Raw genomic sequence first — 14,787 nt, forward strand, 5'->3', positions numbered from 1 at the left:
ATGTTTAGCACCGTAATTGGGATATAATCCACATGTACAGTGTGGAAGTTACTTTACTTATCAATGGATATTATAAGTCTCAACATAGGCACAAGAGCATTCAAGGATCATAACTTTTTTTTTTTTTTAGTCAGATTTTGGACTCTATTCATCAGTCTAAAAGAAAAAAAACTGATACTCTCTTCTGAATAATTTCTTTTGGCTAAAAAGCACCTTTGGCAGTACCAGCAACCTTTCTTCTGCCTGGATGTTAAAATGACTTCTCTTATGGCTACAAAAGACCCGTAGGTCTACACTGGTGCTAACAGTACCTGCAGAGAAATACTTCCAGGCTTTTATAAACCTCTTGAGCTAGATTTTTCCACAACAGAGCTATGCTGGATTACAAGCAAAAGCACTATTACTGAAGATTGCATCCAAGATATTTCTGTTTCTCTTTTTATTTTACTTCCACATCTCAAGCAAGAGCTTAATCTGTATCATGGAAGGAATGAAGTTATAACCTTGTACTTGTGACAGCTCTCAAGGGAAATGCACATCCATACACACCTCTACCTGCACTGTATTTCTTACTGAGAAATCCAGGAGAGACAGAATGAATGCTGAGGAGGGTTTTCCAAGGGGAGCAACAGCTGCACATTGAAATACAAAATAAATTCATAAGCTAAGCACACATCTCTGCTCCCAAAAGGTGTTCTTCAGCGGGCAGGTTGTGGATCCTAAGAAGCACCATCACATTACTAAGTACCTGCTCTGAAAACAGGCACAATCACCTTCTACCTGGAAAATTGATTCAACAAAAAGCATATACAAGTTATCTTTAAGTCTTTTCAGAAATGCCACCAATACCGTAGTGGCTCACAGATATTCATAAATCCTAAGCAGCTGGGAAGTCTGGAGGAAGGATAAAAATGGGAAATTGAAATTTTCAGTGCATTTGTTTATTCTACACAAAGTTATTCTTACTGAGCAATTTCCCTATTCTTATTTTATACTTTATAATTACTCAGTAGGTGGATGATACAAAATTACTAGGATAATGTCACAGATTTTCTCTACTTGCCAATTTATAAAGGTAGGGAATAAGCTGATAAACCTTCTCCAAGACAACTGGAGTTCTGCCAGGAAAAATCAGCAGTAACTAAGGAATGACCTGTTAGTAATATTGACCTGTATTCAAATTGAAAAAAGGAAACAGAGGGAAATACTAGTCTTTCTTGCCAGTTTGTAATCATAACATTGGCCTACATCTATTTTTTGACTCCAAACAAAGAACTCTCACAGGTCATTACCCACAGATATTTTACTAATCCATACTGTAAAAAAAACCAAAACCAAACCCCAAACCCTAAACTATATCCTAGAAATAGATATCCTAGACTGTACACGTCTACATATACTCCATGTATATGTATAACTAGACAATAAAGTTTCCAAGTTTTCAACACATTCCTGTGCTGCAGTCTTACAATTAGAAAACTCTTCAGATGAAGTGCAACCTGAATAGCTTTTTTTGTACAATCATTGCATCCTGAGTACATGAAGAGCTGCTTATTCCCTTCCCCTCTGCAGCAACATATGTGAAAATTAATTGTATCTTCTCTTGAATCTTTTACTCCAGAGACACTATGAAATGCCAGTTGTTTCAGTCTTTGATTGCTTGAGTCCAGGTTTCTTAGATCTCCAGCTTTTCTTGCTGTTGTTATTTAGACTCTTCAAATGATAAACACCTGAATAATATCCAAAACTGCACATGTCCTGCAAAGACATTACTTATCAATACAAAGAGTTAATATAATAATTATTCCTGAACAATAGATCTCATATAATAAAGACAACATTTGGCAATGGAAAGGGAAACTGATGGGTTTAAATGTTCAAGCACTGGAACTGGCTGCCCAGAGAAGTGGCCAATTTCATCTCTGGGGATATTTACAAGACATATAGATTTGGTGCTTAGGCACATGGTTTAGTGGTGGGCTTGGTAGTGTTAGGTTAACAGTTGGACTCCATGATCTTAAGTGTCCTTTCCAAATGAAATTACTCTGTGATTCTAAGTTTAATCTCCAGAAAGTAGCTTATATTCAACAGCTGAAAGCATTTCACTGCCACTTCAGTGAGAGCTGAGTATACTCTGCACTTCACTAAAATAACAGAAATACTATCTTCTAGCCCTGAGACAATCTAATCTTACAAAGACACGTAAAACAATAAATTATGATCTATTCCAGAAAAAGGAGGGGAAGGAAGTGTCCTTATCTAAAGTAGCTATGTAAAAAACTGAAGGCTGTGTGAAGAAAAATGAGTTCTGGTAGATTTCTGATTCTGGACTAAAAGTAATTCTTTACCAGTGGCAAACCTTAATGAAGACTAACACTCCTATACAGTTTATTGGACCAAAACTAACAACCCCTTCCCAAAAATAAAAAACTGAACAAAAGAAATACACAAACTTAAAACACATCTATAGTCTGAGACCCTGCTGTCTTGTGCAATAATAAACTGCAAATGTCAGTTTGGAGTATCTAATAATTCATGCAGTACTGTGTCACTTGAATATGTGTGTCTTAATATGCTATAGGAAGACTAGAACTTATGGTAAAAATAGGAAGGATAGACCTTGATAGTGGAGATTAAGAGGGAATGAGGGAAATGTCATTATTCTCTGAATAAAAACATTCTCTTAATGCTTTACATCAAATGGAATTTAGAGACAGGCAACTGTATCTGAAGTAATTGCATAAAACTTGCAAAGTTTCTTTGCTTGATTTTCAAGGCACTTTCATTTGTTTCAGCAAAGGCAAATCAGATGAACCTCTTATCATCATTTAGTCTTTGTTTTGTTCCTAAAATATAAAACTCTACAGCATGGCATCACCTCTTACAAACAGAAGAATATCTGCACTATAGGTACACAAAATATGTATCATCTATACTTTATATACACTGAAGAGCATGCACTAAATACAAATTGAAGTTGCATATGCTTCACACAAAGGTTTGTGAACAAACCACTTCCTTTTAGCAGCCTTCTCCTATCAAAATAGAGTAAAATATTGATCACAGATGCTGTTACTGTTCAAAGTCAAATTAAAAGATTATTAAAGAAAGGATTTTTGAGCCAATGTTAGAATGGTTATGTTCTAACTACTGCACGCACTAACGTGCGGATGCTACACACAAAGCAATACTATGGATGCTGTTCTGGAGAGATGCAAGAATGGCCCAGTAATCAAAATCCTGTAAAGATGTCAGTTTTACTGGACTTAATGAGTTTCCCTCACCAGACCCCTCATCATCGTCAGTCGCGGACTCCTGCATCTCCTCTGTGAAAGCCTGAGATTGGCGGGGATTATTCTTGTTGTCTGAAACAGTCACTTGTGCTTGTGACCTCTCACCTGAGGTCTCTGTGTGCTGAACTGGCGTCGAGGTAGTTAGGCCCTTGTAAGAAATGTCACCTGTCTCATCTTCCTCATAGTCATTAAGGCAGTACACTTCATCCAGGTCCAGGTCCAGTGTCCTGAAGCCCTTAGTGACAACCCCGGGCCTTGGGTCCAGGATCCCACCCAGGTGAGGCTGAGCCAGCTGCTGCCAGTGGTGCAAAGTGGCAGAACCTTAAAAGGGAACACAAAGACAACCAAAATAAATCTAAAAGGCAGATGATCCCTCTTTGCTTAACCAGAAGACCAAAGCTTCAGAAGCTCCAAACCTTTAACATTTCACAGAATGCTTTGGGCTGGAAGGGACCTTAAAAATCACCTGGTTCCAGTCCCCTTGCATGGTCAGTGACACCCTTCATTACACCAGCTTGCTCAAAGCCCCATCCAGCCTTGAACACTTCCAGGTAGAGAGCATCCACAGCTTCCCTAGGTTTCTTACTTCTAGATTTTATTATTTTATTTCTTGGCAGACAAGCTACAAAGCAAAACTGCTTCATTTACTCTCTTCATCATTTCCAGATAAGCATGAAATAAGCTGATCGCATAAGTAAGCACTTAGATAGGTATAGTCTGGTGCTAAGATGCGGCATATTTGTGCACTTGCACATCCCCTCCCCATTTACAATCTCATTCCCCTAAATTCACAGGGTTAAGCAGGAGCAGAGGGAATAATATTTTGCAGTTTATCAGAGCACCACCACAGATTGCTCCAAGAGGACCATATACCACATACTACCGCACTAAGCTTGCACTAAGAAAGGTGCCAGAAACATGTGAGCACTCACTACTGGTTAACAGAAGGACAGCAGTCACACAGATTACACAGCAATTTCAGCTTTCTACCAGACATTAGAAAGCCACATCAACTCCAGGCATGTGTAAGCAGACACTACATCTGACCTACACTCCAAGTCTAACAACTTTTATGGCCCCTACCTGAGCCCCTATGCTACAGGAAGCCAACTACTACACAACTAAGTGCTACTGTACCTGTAGCTTCATCCTCGGCAGGAAAATATTTTGGGTGATGGAAGAAGTGCATTTTACAGAGAAAAGCATTCAATATTGTGTTCAACAGAAAACAATGAATTGGTAACAGCAAGGCATCATATTAAATTGATGTACACTCTGAGATAGCCCACTGCAGTCAGGGCAGGATTCATTTGGTTCCTCAAGCAGTGATTAAACACTGCTTGCCAGGGCCTAAATTCTCCTTTGCATCTACCAGTCATTACTGTGCTGTGGTGTGTGACTTAAAGCTATTAATTCCAAGCCCTAGGACACAAACAAAAAATTTATTTTTATTTCTGCCACCTTAAATCAGAACTGTTTTTGCTGTCTTGTTCCTGTCCCCCCTCCCCAAAGCAGAATACTGACTCAGTCAAGAGACTGACACACAAACCTCTCTCCAGTGTTCAAAGACACACAACATTCAATACATTGCAAGGTACATGTAAAAAACTAAACCACTCTAATAACTAGGGAAGAGATAGCTCCACATTATTTTGCATCTGAGAAAATTCCTATGGGATGAGAAAATTGTCATTCCACAATAAGGATATTACATTACAGGAGGCTTATAGCAAAAAGGAACATGGAAATCATCCTTCTGCAGAAGGACTGGGATAAGAGAGTAGCATTTTAATTAAGTCCATCTCACTTTTTAAAGTGTGCAATTTTAAGCTCAGAATAATTGTATCTGCTAGAGTACTTAAGGTACTAAGATAAGGGTGCTATTTAAGTCATTTTTGGGAGACTAAAGAGGATTTGCACTGATTGGTACTCTTGAGGCTCAAGTAGTAGGAACAATTACAAACCCAAAATAAATGACTAATGAAGGAAACATCCCTATAACTTGTATTTATTCCTGAATTGTCACAAAGGTCAAGTCTTCTTGTTCCTACACAAAAGAAATTCTCCTGAATGTGGGAAAGTGCCAGATATCATGAAGTCTTAAGAAAAAAAGTAGAGCTTTGTGGCATGAAAATACCCACAAGAGTTACAGAAAATCACCAGAAATCAAAATTCCTTACTGCACAGTATGCAAGCATAAAATCCTGTTGCAAATTAACTTCTATATACAAGCCTCTGAAGATGCAATGTTTTTCACCTTGAAGCTCACCAAAATTTACACCAGAAAAACTATGCAGAGCAAAGCATTAAGTTGCTAAAATATTATATATTTGCTGTGGAAAAAATGTTCAGGAGAATACCTGCATTTTGAGCTTCAACATTTCTATACGCATTGCATGTTACTAGTTTCCTTTGGACACTTGAAATCAAAGCAGCCTAAGCTTCATTGCAAAAAGGATCAATGTGGATCAGTGGGATCTCACAAAACATCAAAGGATCAATGTGGATCTCATAAAATGTGTGAAAGGGAGATTTGACTTTTCTATACAGAAAATTTACACAATGCAGAAAACAACACAACAGTTGTCTACTACTTTATGGGTTTAAAACAAAACATAAGACTAAATTCATAGAATCATAGAATTGGCTGGGTTGGAAGGGACCTCAGAGATCATCAAGTCCAACCCTTGAACCACCGTTGCGGTTGCTAGACCATGGCACTGAGTGCCACATCCAGTCTTTTTTTAAATATCTCCAGGGACGGAGAATCCACCACTTCAGTGGGCAGCCCACTGAATTGAAAGGAGGAATACAACACCTTGGCCTATAGTCAGTCTCAGGCTCCTACAAAGCATTTTTTTTAAACTATGCTATCAAAAAAAAAAAACCAGCATGAGGGAATGTGTGAAACAGTGGGACTGCCAGGCTGAAGTGAAGAGTAATTTAAAAGCAATATAAATTATATGAATAGAGTTTGGTTTTCTATTCCTAGTCTCTGCATCATCACATGTATAGTACATGGATCAGACAAAGCTTGGAAATTCCTGTGTGTTGCTGCCACAACTGCACCAAAGGGAGTGAAGTCAGAATCAGTCCAAGGTGCTAGCTCTCCTGCAGGACATAAGGAATGTTATGTGCTTATGGTACAAAAAGCTGAAGATGCACAGTTTAAAAACAAAACTCAAAACAAGCTATTAAACCCACTGGAGTGACTAAAGCAAGTCAAACCAAGCAATCATTGTATTTGGCTAAAATAAGGTGGCTTTTGCTTTTTAAAGGTGCAAAGGAAGTAGGTTAATTTCTTAGTCCTTCTGTCTTTTTCTTTACTGTGGGATTTGGAAGGTTGCTTTAAAGGCACAGAAGTTGCTAACATGAACTGCACTATAGAAATAATTTTTCTTCTTTCCCCATGTTATTGCATGAGCACCCTTAAGAAAACAGAAATAAACACCAAAAGCACAACTACTGATAACAGTCTGTAGGTAGGGCAGACTACTTTGCACCAGTAGTTTAAAAGTATCCATGCAGTTGGAAAAAAAAACAAACCCACACAAACAAAACTTATATCTCATGAAAAATAATTAGGAAAGAAACTAAGCTGAAGTGAGAAACAGAACCATAAACATGTTTTAATAAAATATAACAAACGCTAAACTTATGAAACAAGCAGACAATAACATACCACAAATGAGATGTAAAAGCAGATATGAGAAGTACTTTAGAAGGTATAATAATTTTAAAGAAAAAAAATGACCCAGTGATAACAATGAACAAAAACCAGGAAAAAAAAAACCAGACAGATAGAAAGATGATAAAGACTTTAAAGAGTTTATTGGAAGAAAAAAGCAGATATAATGGGATGCTGACAGAACTCGATTACAGTGGTACCCAATCAGTAGCTGAAACAAAGCTGGATCATTCCTTCCTTCATGTGGTACAAGATTTTTTGCAACCATTTAAAACCAGCCATGAAAAAACTACTAAAATCTGCTACACAGTAGGGACTTGTGCGCAGTGGCTTTAGCTTCATTTGAATAGATAGATATAGCACATCATTTTCTTCAGGACACAAGAAGGGTTATTTCTGCTTCTGAATGTATTATGCTAACTGCTCCTTAGAGATGAAATAATAAATTTGTTCTAAAAAGATGAAAAAGGGAACCTTTGCAATCAAAGCACACACAGACAATGTAGCATAACACCAGTGTTCTGTTAAAGGAAAAGAAAAAACCAAAGCTAAATTATGTAACTAGCATTTTGGTGAAGTACTATAGGAAAACAGCTTCATTTTATTTAAAACCTGGAGGAATTTACTTGACTTTATCTTCCAACAACAACTTGAAAGGATGGAAGAAAGCCAGACAGACTATACTGTATGTCAGCTTCATTAGACAGATTACAGAAAGGAACTGATTTCTGAAATATAGCTCTAAGCTCTGATTACCATCTATCAATATCTTGCCTTCTTCTGAGACAAATATGGAGGAAATTTGATTTTAAAAGCCCTCGCCTCATTTTACAAGTGAAACCAAAGCCATGGAGACTCGTATGTGGCCACTGAAACAGCCAATTAAAGTGCAGAGGTCATTTTTCATCACAAAAATAGTCCTATTAGACCAATTGGACTATCTGAAGTAGGTAAAGGTCTTTCCAGACACAAATTTGCAGAAATGAGATTTGATGAACTCTTTGATAATACTCTTGTTGCTTAGATCTCAGATACTCAGCCACCTTCCTTTTCTAAGCATGAAATGACAACATTAGGACTTAGGTTAGATGTAAGTCTGCACTGCTAATGTACATCTGGCCTATAACATTTACTTTACTGCCCTGGCTGGAATTGTTTCTTAACACTTTTAAGGCTTGAGGAAAAAGTAGTTAGAAGATTTCAAACCAACAGCGTGGCTTACTGTCTCTAAAATAGAAAGAATATGTATTGCAAAGATGTCCTGCTTTCTGGTAATGAATGAGAGACCACAAAGAGTCACTAAGAACAACAGATAAAGGCCGAGGCCCCTTGTTATCACCTTCTAGTGGTTTCACAATCTGAAGCTTTTCTGGCAGGTAGGAGCGACTGCTGATCGACATTCCTGAATATCCAGTGAATTCTGAAAATCTGGAGTGAGTTCCCAGCGACATGATGCTCTCTGTGGGGGTAACAGAACCACTGTGGAGCTCTCCCTTTTCTGCCAGTTCCCGCAGCTTCCTTTCCTGCTCTTCTTCGAAGAACTTCCGCTCGGAAAGGTAATTCTCCCGCCTGAGGGACAGCCTGCGGAGGGCGGTCTCTAGGTCACTGGAGCCTGGAGTCCCTGGAGTTCCGGGCTTTTTCAGTCTGTCTTCATTACTAAAACATAACAGGGACACACACACACATCAAAAAAATAAAAAAAAAAAAGAAGTGAGGGAGAAAAAAAATTCTTAGAGATGCCCAAAGCTTCCACATGACAGCTTTGAGACACTCACCAACACTTTTAAGTTATTGTGTCTGGGAACAACTTGCTAGCTCTCTGGAGACTTCAATGATAAACACCAGTATTTTCTTTCTCTTCCATACCAAAATTGTTCTAAATCTTAGTTCCTGACTGGAAACTCCTGGTAGGAAAAGCTGTGCTTTATCTAAAAGTTTTCTCCTACAATGAGATGTTACATACTTGTTATGGGTCTATTAACGTTATAAAAACTCAAGCAGACCACATCTTACAAGGCCGATGCTGCAAGAAAACCATGAGTCACAAGAGTATAATATGTTGACAAATATTCATTGTTCTGAAATGTTAAATAATTTTTTTCCTGGAAAGTGTACACAGTGTAGTGTGGAGCTGTACTGGGGGAGGAGATAAGTAGCTAGAAGAGCAAAGTTCTGATAGGTTTCATTAACAAGTTTTCATATTAAGAGACCCTACATAAACACAATCTCTTCATATATTTTTAGGATCAAGAGAGAGAGCTGTAGCTGCAACTTAGATCAGAACTCCCTGGCATTACTGCAAAATGATGAAAAATGTATTAAGTTTTAACTGTTGACCACAGTTGAAAAGAGGAGGGGTGGTTTTGCATCATCTGCTGCTGCTGTATCTCGGAACAGGGGTGAGTTGTGAACACTGATGCACAGACCTTTCAAAAAGCTTTCCTTTTCAAATAAACTTGAGTGCTCAAGAACTATAAGCACAAAATAAAGTAACTTTTGAAGACGTACATCACTGTGGTAACTGCACAATGTAAGACAAAAAGAGAAAAGTAGAAAAGCTTTGTCTTTACATCAGAAATAAAACAAAAGCAAAGTCCGGTGCTACAGTACTGACCCATTGTCAGAGGATTCTGTCTCTAGGATGATGCTATTGGTCTTGTTGTCTATCACAATATTAGAGATGTCTCCCCCATAGAAACTGGAACGTGGAGTGCTGACACAGCTAGAAATGACTGAGTTCATAGCAGAGGACTGGTTAGATCCTGGGATATTCATTGGTGACGGAGTCATGGACCTCTGCTTGACAACTTGGTTAACATTTCTCACCGTCTCAAAGACCCGCTTCTGATGACTGGTAAGACACACAGAGAGGTAACAATCACACAGTGCCTTCTTACTTTAAGAAGAAAGAGACAAACAGGTAACAGCATGTTAATGATCCTTTCTATTAACAACTCCACCAACCACCTTGTCTTCATAGTTTCTGTAAGGTGGTATGCAGAGCATCCTGCACTTGCTACAGCCTGGCCATTACCTTCAATCTGTCAACATATTTCCATTATTCTCTAACATGCTAGGCAGACCATTTGAGAATTACATGCAGACGCTCTCAAATATTAACAAAAATTAAGTGAAAAAGCTTTCCAGTACATCAGCTAAAAAATACCTTAAAGCCACTTTGTGGAGATGAGCTTTTAAAAAACAAAATTGATTTCCATTCAATTCTTAAATATGAACTGGATAATCCATTTTAAAAGAGAAATTTTACTTACTCTGCTGAGTATCTTTATGGAAGCAAGCTTGGATCTTGTCATTTTCAAACTAACTTCAAATCTCTTTAAATAGCATTAAAAAAACCAAACAAAACAATAAACATGGACAGGAAGTTTAGAGAAAGGCTGCCAAGGCTAGAAACCTCAATTTTTACCCACTTCTACAGTTCATTCTTGATCACCATTATCCTGATATTATAAAAAACACTGTTCATCTGCTTTAAGATTAAAGATCAGATGACACTTTTATTTTTTGGCAAAATAAAGCTTTCTCCACATCATGCTACAGAACTGTGGCTGCTGCTTTGTTGTACAGCTCAACAATGACTGACCACAAGAACAATGTATCCCTTTCAGTTTAAAGGTAACACTGCCTGGGTATAACAATGACAGGATGCCTTATGCTATTTAATTTTATTCAAATCTCTTTCCTTCTGTCCCCAAGTAATCAACAGTTGCAGTCTTTGTGTGTAGGCTTCAAGTCTGCCGTTGTATATCTTTAAGAAGCTTAAGCTAAGAGCACCTATCAATAAATGGTCTCACAGAGGTTATAGTGCTGAGCAAATAAAACCAAAGGAAGCTATAAAACAAACAAAGAAAAAAGGTACATTTATAGCAAAATGAAATATATTCTAAAGAGGTTAAACTATTCTTAAGTTAAGACTATGCTGGAAGGACAAGAGGATCCTATGGGATTTGAGCATGATCTTTCTGATTTTCCATATTTGTAATCAACATTTCACTGTGTGAAAGCCTCACAATTCATGACTTACGCTGAGAAAAGGTTTAAGTATGTGTTATGCTTTCTGTAAACATACATAGATTGTTTCTGGAAAGTGGTTACTGTGCTTCCTCTGGCTATCCTTTCTTTGTAAACTCCATTTCTCTAACACATCCTCTAGATGGGATTAACTTCTTTCTAATTAACCAGGCCATGCTCTGTACAAACAGGTACCACAAATAAACCCACTGGACCACACATGCAACTGGTGTCAGCAAGGCCTTTTCTGTGAGGCTGTGTCTATCTATGGCTTTCAGACTGTCACAAGTACTTAACTTGTTCCAAACCACGCTCTTGTTTTATTCAAGAGAACATCAGCACAAGTGTAATGGGCACCACAATCTAAGTACCCAACCACTCTGAATCCCTTTCTGCTCTGATGTGTGTAAAAATTGGATTAGATCAATAATTACCTCATAACTGCAGTTATAACACCTGAGGAGAGAGCCTGAGATACTGAACTCATACCCTTATCATTAACTGAAGAAACCTTTCATGTGTGTTACCATGGTAACACAACTTTTCTCATTCTCAGCCTTCAAGAATGAGGATAAAAAGTTGAAAATGCAAGGCAAAATCTATACATAGTCATCTTCTGTTGGTAGCATTAGCAGAGAATATATCCTCCCCAATAACCAGACAATTTCTTTTCCTTTGTCTCAGTCATCCACACTCTGCCAGAAATGCTTCTTTCTAAAGCCCTAGTTCAACTGTTTCCTGTTTTCCTTTCTCATCAAATACTAATTAACTTCAGATATAATCAATCAATCCATCAATTAAGAAACAATTATTTTCAGCCATACGCCAAGTCAGGAGAATCGGGTTCATCTAAATGCAGTTCTTTCCTCATTGACCCTTCTATTTCTGCTGCCAAAGAATCCTGTTAAAAATAAGCACAAAAGAAAAACAAGTATTGTAGTATTAACAGATTGCCATTGCAGAAAATAATTCATTACTTATGTAAATTAATAAGGTATCCCTAATTCCAGAAAAAAAAAAGGTTTAAAAATGAAAAATTACTGGAAAGCTGGAAGACTAATGAATATATATAAATCATTGACAGATTATAGCTTAGCTTCATACAGCTACAGTACTTATCATCTGAAGACATACAGCATCTGTCAAAGATCCTAAAAACCATCACAGTCAACAATAGATTTCCTAAACTGAACACCCTATTCAGGGAATTCCCTACTCACCCACTTTTCATATGTAAAGTTTTGATTTCTTTTCCTTTAAACTAAACAGAAAACACTCTTCCCTTTCACAAAAATATCCACCCACCCACAAAGATGACATGCTTTTTGGCATAAAGCATTATATAGTTCCCCTACAGGGTTAAATGTGGTAGGCTAACAATTTTACAGTACCTAAATGTATCTAAGGTCTAAATGTCAAAAATTCACAAATCCAATAATCTCTGGTTCCATGATTCAATGTTTGAAAATAATTTTTATACAAATCACATAAACCTGTAACAGCACAACCATGCTTTTTGCAGCTTCCAGCTGCACTTGGGCAACAAGTACCACTAGTAGTTTTGTCTGCACTTGAAATTGGCTTGTGTTCAGACTCAGAAGGGAACACAAAAAGGCAAGCTAAGCCTTTCCTAACAATTTGCTTCTTCTGAGCACAAATATAATCTGTGTTCTTCCTCAGCAGTTAAGATGAGATACTGCTAAAGACAAGGAGCTGCGTGATGATGTTAATGTAAAATTCAAAAGAAACTTCACTGACACAATTGCCCTCAGAAGTAATGAAATTATTGTAGAGATACAGGGGCAAGCAGAGTCAGGCACTGAACTTGCCTAGACATTCTTTACCACTTTTTTTTTTTTTTTTTTCCTTCTCATTTTGATGAGCACTGCACACATTACTCATGCTTTAAAACTACAAGGTCATAATCAAATGAAAGTAGGTGAACAAAGTTGACAACACCACTGACACTGCAGTAATTAATATTGTCAAAATATATATTAGCAACAAATGTTTTTTTAATAAACCATTGAATTTTCAGTGATCCTAAAACTAAAACATATGTGTAATCTATTCAAGAAGTAAGAACTGGAATGTATATCACAGATGACTAGAAAGATGTCACGTCCAGCAACCATTAGTTATATTATCAGAAAGTTACATCTCCAAGGATATTGAAGAAAAGCAGGAAGCTCCTACTGAAAAGCAGCCACAACAGTACAGGAGATGCATAAAGATTTACAGAACTGTCTAACAACCTATTAATGTTACCCATGATTCACAGTACAAGCTCTGCTAGCTGCAGATTGTATATAATACTACAGTAAAAACAAGCAACTGCACAGCACTACTGTTTCAGAACCAGGTATTCAAAACTGATCACTCAGGTATCCTTTAACATTATATAAACACACATTTCCCTCATGCTCATCTCCAGTCTAGCATCCCTGAAGCTGTGCACTCCCATTTCCTTTGGTTGGTTGGTTTCTTGTGTGTGCAGTGGTGATTTTTTTTATTTTTAAGTCTGCTTACCATAGGGAAGAGACCAAGAGAGTGGTACCGACGTGATATAGCATTTGGCATTGTCTTGTTCCTAAGGTTTTTCAGCTCTTCTTGAGCCTCATGAAGCATTTCCATGCACTCTGCATACTTGTCTTCCAGCTCCCGCAACTGTAACACACAGCAAACCATCCCAGACCTTACAAGGTGCACTATCATCACAAAAAGCCTACAAATTCTTCTCATATTGGTAAAAAATACTGCTGTAGGGAAGAATACCCCACTTCAAAGGAAAAGAGTGTGTATCATTGAAAAGAATAAACAACCTGGATTACTAACAGGAAAAGCTGGGGGGAAGGAACTGCTTGCCCCACTTCCTATCCTGTGTAGCTACATGAAGCCATTGTCAAGGAGAAGAAATAGAACAAAAAGGTACCTTTAATCTGAGGAGGTACAGTGCCTTCCTACTGCCATGATGACCCCCATGGTAAACAGGGTGGGAAAAGGATAATACATTTCAGTGTTCCAAAGGACTTAGAAATTTTAAAATCAAGACTTGCATCCATCCATATGTATGGATATAGGCTCCAACAGCCTAAGATCATGCCTTATTTGACCTTCTCAGCAAACACACTTTATATAATCACTGCAGATGTCTGCATACCCTTGTAGTTTTTTAGTTCATCAGCCATTTCAGTCAAGTATGGTAAAGCTGTGGAAGTCTGAAATACCATACTCCTACAAGTTTCATAAAAATAAACTACTTGGCTTAGACACAGATATCCTGTTAATGTGTTTTCCAGGAAAGGGACAGAGAAGCATAAACTCTGTCTTTGGAGCTCCACAGATACAAAAAGGCCCATGAGCAGGAAAAGTTTCTATGGGCATTTCCACCTTCAACAACCAAGAATTCCAAATGCATAAGGGGATCAAGCTTTATTGATTGATTTTGTTGTCCATTTTGTTTATGTGAACAGAGCACCCAGAAGACAGCCAGCAATTCTGGACTGTCTTCAGTTTATTTGCTGAATAAATACAGTATGAATCAGCTCTTCCATGTAATCTCACTATAGGCTTTAACCACCAGCCTAGAGAAAGCAACCCTATAAAGAGGTTCCTACATCATCCATAAGCCTCTGGTTTTCAAAATGTGTGCCAGATGAAGGACAAGAGAACAGGAATGAAAAAGTTTTGAACTGTACCAGGAACACAGAATTCCTTCATTCCATACAGAGGGAAAATTATTTAATACTTCTGATCCAGTTTAGACTAAAACTC

At 37.7% G+C, this 14,787-nt stretch overlaps 1 protein-coding gene across 6 annotated transcripts in view; it reads right to left on the minus strand.

Moving 5' to 3' along the window:
* Positions 1-14,787, minus strand: part of TRAK1 (trafficking kinesin protein 1) — a 134,698-nt gene that overhangs the window by 12,434 nt on the left and 107,477 nt on the right. For 4 of the 6 annotated variants that reach the window (XM_030444195.1, XM_030444196.1, XM_030444192.1 and 1 more), the window contains 5 exons: positions 13,543-13,680; positions 11,838-11,914; positions 9,596-9,832; positions 8,321-8,637; positions 3,285-3,614 (listed from right to left, as the gene is read on the minus strand). In XM_030444195.1, coding sequence (XP_030300055.1) covers positions 3,285-3,614; positions 8,321-8,637; positions 9,596-9,832; positions 11,838-11,914; positions 13,543-13,680 — 1,099 coding nt within the window. The remainder of the gene's footprint in view (positions 1-3,284; positions 3,615-8,320; positions 8,638-9,595; positions 9,833-11,837; positions 11,915-13,542; positions 13,681-14,787) is intronic. The other 2 variants (XM_030444193.1, XM_030444197.1) reach the window with 1 other exon arrangement.

Source organism: Calypte anna, chromosome 2 (genome assembly GCF_003957555.1).
Source record: "Calypte anna isolate BGI_N300 chromosome 2, bCalAnn1_v1.p, whole genome shotgun sequence".
NCBI lineage: Eukaryota > Metazoa > Chordata > Aves > Apodiformes > Trochilidae > Calypte > Calypte anna.